Source organism: Equus quagga, chromosome 17 (genome assembly GCF_021613505.1).
Source record: "Equus quagga isolate Etosha38 chromosome 17, UCLA_HA_Equagga_1.0, whole genome shotgun sequence".
NCBI lineage: Eukaryota > Metazoa > Chordata > Mammalia > Perissodactyla > Equidae > Equus > Equus quagga.
This window is the reverse complement of record NC_060283.1, coordinates 19,490,856-19,496,447: the sequence shown is the minus strand read 5'-3', so window position 1 is coordinate 19,496,447 and position 5,592 is coordinate 19,490,856. Positions and strand designations below refer to the sequence as shown.

General features: G+C 34.8%; 1 protein-coding gene across 1 annotated transcript; it reads right to left on the bottom strand.

The window, feature by feature from the left end:
* Positions 1-1,811: 1,811 nt before the first annotated feature.
* On the bottom strand, positions 1,812-3,549 carry LOC124229581 (olfactory receptor 10AG1-like). The gene is made up of 2 exons (XM_046644870.1): positions 3,538-3,549; positions 1,812-2,756 (listed from the first exon to the last, which is right to left on the bottom strand). Exons 1-2 carry the CDS (start codon positions 3,544-3,546, stop codon positions 1,812-1,814), a joined length of 954 nt encoding a protein of 317 aa, XP_046500826.1. The 5' UTR covers positions 3,547-3,549.
* Positions 3,550-5,592: the final 2,043 nt, after the last annotated feature.

The window sequence follows — 5,592 nt, the reverse complement described above, 5'->3', positions numbered from 1 at the left end:
TTTATTCAGTTGAGGGGCTGGCCCCGTGGCCGAGTGGTTAAGTTTGCGCACTCCGCTGCAGGCGGCCCAGTGTTTCGTTGGTTCGAATCCTGGGCGCGGACATGGCACTGCTCATCGGACCACGCTGAGGCGGCGTCCCACATGCCACAGCTAGAAGAACCCACAACGAAGAATACACAACTATGTACCGGGGGGGCTTTGGGGAGAAAAAGGAAAAAATAAAATCTTTAAAAAAAAAATTTATTCAGTTGAATTCTTGTCCTTTAACAGAATGTAATGAAAAGTAGCTAAGTGACTTGCTCAAGATTTGGGTAAAGAGAAGATTAAAAATCAATTATCTGAACTCCTGGGACAGCACTGTCCCCATTACATTGTGATTCCCGCTTTACTAAATTTCAGAAATAAAAATTACCATCCCTACTATCTCCAGTATAATTATCAATTTTATTATCACTATTATAATTATCATCATGGACCATGTATGAAAGTCTTATAATATATAAAAAATTAAATGAGAAGGGGTATGAACATATATACTTCCATCAATAAAATACATAAATAAATAAATATAGTACATTATGTTACATTACATGGCAGAGGATATAAATGAGTTGAAGTAAACTATAAATATCTATAGAACAAGATATAGCATTGTCTTACATGCATATATACAACTATAAGTAAAGCTACAGAATGGCATGTTTATCAAAAGAACTGCTAACAGAAGTTCTCAGAGATGGATGCAGTAAATAATCTCTTAATGTAAGTTACTGATTTAAGAATCTGTAATTGGGAGAACAGCCATCAATCGCTCTGTTGACGGATGCTCACTTTCCTTGATAATACCAATACCAGTTCAAAAGTTTAATAACTGTAAATACTTTAGAAAGGGTTAAAGACATGGGAGATTATGCACAACAAGGTAAATGCAACTTTTTGGACTTTGAATGATCCTGAAAACAACTTCTAACACCTCCCTTCACTTTTAAACTCATTGGTATTTTCCTTTAAAAATATATATTGGAATCGGAGTAGCTGTTTGAAGTGCAGTTATGAAAGAGATGAAATAATCCAAAGTAAATTATTTGGGGACCATAACTGCTAAGTAAGCCATAGAAATATGTGCAAAGTAAACTGGTTGAGATAGGTGGGAGTGTTCTGTTATGTCATGTGCTTTGGCAGGAAGTTATTAGGAAGAAAACTAAGTGCATGCAAACTTTTCTTTTGGTATTATTTTTAGAGTAATTCCACACAGGTGCATAGTAGGTGAAATAAATACACTCCCTTTATTGATGTTCTAAAATCTCTAGATTTTGCCAAGAGTCTGAGGTAGGGCAAAGCAGTATTCATTTATCCATTCACTCATTTAATCACACACTCAATAAACATTCATTATTCAACTGATATTAGCCGGTCTCTGTGCTATAGAACCAAAGATTGCTAATAAAAACAAGTGTGAAGATTTAGGAAATTATTTAGGTAGGTAATCTTGTATACTCTCCAGTATATTTAGGCCAAAAATCATAACAGATTGAATTCTATTTTTAGTTTTTATAACGAATATGTGAAGCACATTACTATTTTATTCATGAGACAAGAATATTCCTTAGGCATGGAGCATTGAAAATATGTTAATTTGCCTAGTACACACCCAAGCACCATAAATTTTAGGTTAGTATATAAAAGTATCTATAAGTACATCATAAACTTGAAGTGGTTATTTTTTTAAAGGGGGAATGTAGAGGATTTGAAATGTTTCCCTGATAACTGTGTGGCAAGCAGTTAAATCACTTGCAATTAAACTCATCACACTACTTTTTAAGTAATAATTTTCTCAGTGCTGCAATAACATCCTTGTTCCTTAGGCTGTATATCATGGGATTAAACATTGGCGTCACTATGGTGTAGAAAAGAGAGAGTAGTTTGTCAGTTCCTGCAGAATGATTGGATTTTGGTCCTAAGTAGGTAATGGTAGCAGATCCAAAGAATAAAATCACAACCAGCAGGTGGGAAGAGCACGTGGAGAAGGCTTTGGCTTGTCCTCTGGCTGTTGGCAACCTCAGAATGGTGGAAATGATTTTGCTGTAAGAGGCAAGTATCAACATGAATGGTACTGCAACAAACAACATGGCTACTACATAGACTGACATCTCATGTATGGAAGTGTCTCCACAGGCCAGCTTCAGAATGGGGGGTATGTCACAGAAGAAGTGGTTAATTTGGTTAGAATTACAGAAATGCAGGGAGAAAATTTGACATGTTTGCCCTATCTGGATTGGGATGCCACTGATCCAGGAGCCAATAGCCAGTTGGATACACATCTTTTGGTTCATGACTAGAGGATAGCGCAGAGGGTTACAAATGGCCACATAGCGGTCGTAAGCCATCACAGCCAGGAGGAAACATTCAGTGGCTCCCAGCATAAGGAGGAAGCACATTTGGGCAGCACAGTTTCGGATAGAGATGCTTCTATCCTGAGTCCAGAGGTTTACTAGAATCCTAGGGAGAGTGACAGACACATAACACATTTCCAATGAGGAAAAATTTGAAAGGAAAAAATACACAGGTTTCTGCTGTGCAGTGTCAAGCCTGGTTATTATTATTATGAGGCAATTTCCAAATAAGATAATAAAGTACATGATTGAGAACACTCCAAATAGTAACCCTTGGAGATTTGGAAGGTCAGAAAATCCCAGGAGTACAAATTGAATCACTGTGGAAACGTTGTCTTCTGCTTTTATCTCTTCATATTCCATCTGTGAGAATGATTTAATTAGAAGTAAAGTTACGTAACGTTCCTTGGCTTTTGTTTTCTTATGAATAAATGGGACAGTACGCATTCAAAGTTTTCCAATTCCCTATGAAAACAAAACCTATAACTGCCAGGTTCTCTAAAAGTGTGGTAAAGTATATTTTTCATTTTTATTAGATGTATTCGCAAGAAAAAATCCTGTTACTCTTTTCTTTTCTGCTACAGATTATCATATTTCTTTGTGTATGAAGATATATAACTATAATTTTACTATTCATCTGAACAGTCAAAAATGCAAAATCTGAATTTATGTTCAGTTGTAGTAGTGATTCCATTCTTTTAGCTGACATTTTGTTCCTCCTCACCTGTCAATTCTATTTTCTATTATTTTTAATTCAAAGTTAATTTCATTGCACCAGTAAATATTTTGTAAGCTATATAAACTAATTTTAGAGATGACTACAATTAATTTTAAAAGTGGTGGTTTTCCTGTGGTATTTCCAGAGTCTTGTTTAGCTTTGATATGCTGCATATTTATTTTATTATTAAAAAAATTGATAAGCGGACCAGTAAATATTACATACAAGATGTTATTTAATCTTTAAAACTGTGTATTTCAATGTAAAGTCTATGAAATTGGAAGTCATGATTTTTATTCAGATTTTGCAATAGAGATAAAAGAAACCCTAAGATTGTTTTCCTGTCTAGGAGCACTCAAGAAGCCAAGTTCATCTAGCATTTACGTTCAAGAAAGCAATTCTTACTAGAATGTACACCCCTCACACATTTATCATGTAAAAGACACATCAACCACAACTCATCTCTGAGACCTTCCTAATTATTCATATCAATAACCACTATTATCCTGACCTCATTTAATCCACTCATTCTTTCCCTTGAGTACTTTCATGTGTGTTTCATACATGTGAGTGTGTTGGGGTGAGATTGCTCATCTTTATTATGTACTTTTCTCATTGCAGTAACTAGATTATAAGCCTCTTTTGATATTCTACACATCTTTCTATGCAGTGCATACTATATTTGTTCCACAAAATGTGACTTGCTAACTTCTTGAATAAATTTCAAGTGGATCAAATCGGTTGTTTCTTTGGAATACTCCCCAAGGTGGAAGCATGGGTTCCTACCCAAAATGCAGACCTTCCCTCTCCATCCCTTCTGACATAGATCAAGCATGCCTTCTGTGTGTGTGTGTGTGTCTGTGTGTGTGTAAGAATTAGACTCTTTTCATTCGCTCTTGCAGAAGTGTAAATTACTTCAGTGTTTCCAGTATGTTCTAGATAACTTCCATATTATGCGATAAGTAATTTGATAGCCAATAGAGACTAACTCACTGCAAAGAAGAGACACATTTATAACCATCTTCTCAGGATGTTAAGTGTGGGCAATTGTCAAGATTTCAGCTACAAAAACGTAGACACAAATGGGGGAGGAGCAATAGTCCAAGAAAAACTTGGGTTCCTGAGGACTTTCTGTGACTAAAGAAAGTTAAATAATAATTTATTTTACAATCTGCAGTATTCCAGACTACATAATAAGGGTAATTAAACCTTTCCCCATTATTATACAATTCTCCCAATGAAAATTTGACTGTAGAGGTAGTAAAAATGCTGTAACTGAGTCTCTAAGATGGTCAGAAACTAGCAGCTTATAGGTGACATTATTAACATATGATTTCATGTGTATAAGTCCACGCAACCACACTTTTTTTCACTGCACCATCCTGCACTCTTTTAACCATGTTTTATTTACCTATTTAATTCAATGTAGAGTCTAATACTTGGACATGATTAAAATTGTTTGTGGAGTGAATCACCACATCTTTCTAGACTAGAATGCATCATTCACCCACATTTGATGAGCTAAACTTTGCCCTCCGGAACTGCCAGTCTCTTTGTTCTCCTTATTGTGTCTGCTCTTATGCTAAGATGTTCTCTCATTTTTTAATACCCCTTCTAAATTATTCCTTACTGTTCAAGCAGGGTAGTACATTTGAAAAATGAACTGAAACTAGGGTGCCAAAAATATTACCAAGTAGAGGCAAGAATAACAGAACTTACGATCAAGAATATACTGGTCTACATCCACTGAAATCTTTTTTTTTTTTTAGCCTCAACTTTCGTCAAATGGAGCAAGAATTTTACGAGTATTACATAGAATTATCAGTGTAAAACCATTTGTAAAGTAAAAAGAAATATCATTATTCAAATCCTATCCAAATTGTATTTATCTTCTAAAAACAATCTCCCCCCAAAATTCTCCCTCAAAACTTGCAACGCAGCTACTGATTTCTCTGACTTCTGAAAACCTTTAGATGCTTCTCTTTATACAAGTCAGAAAGAAAACCAAGATATAATTCAGCTAAACGTAGCCATTTATTTTTATTCAAATACTTAATGCTTATTTTTCTGATTTTTCTCACTGTAATAATGATTTTCTTTGGTTTGGAGTTTGTGATATTAATTATACCACCTATCATCACAATGTATGTAGTGCTTACATTCAGAGCCTGTTTATTAAATCAAATTGAAGATAGGAAATACAAATCGAAATTGGTGAATGCGATTCAGAAGGCTTTTTCCTTCAGAATACGTCTGTAAATCTAAAACAAAACATACAATAACTCTAGTATGATCAGATTCATTTATCATAGAACTTAACAAACGGGGAATCTTGTTGGTACTAGATGGATGCAAAGCCATTTAAATAAAGTCCATTCACTAATTTGCTCCTTAGTTACACATAACTAAATTTTTATGAGATATGGTTTCCAGATTTAATACATGCAATATACTTAAATACATGCCGAATACATAGTAATC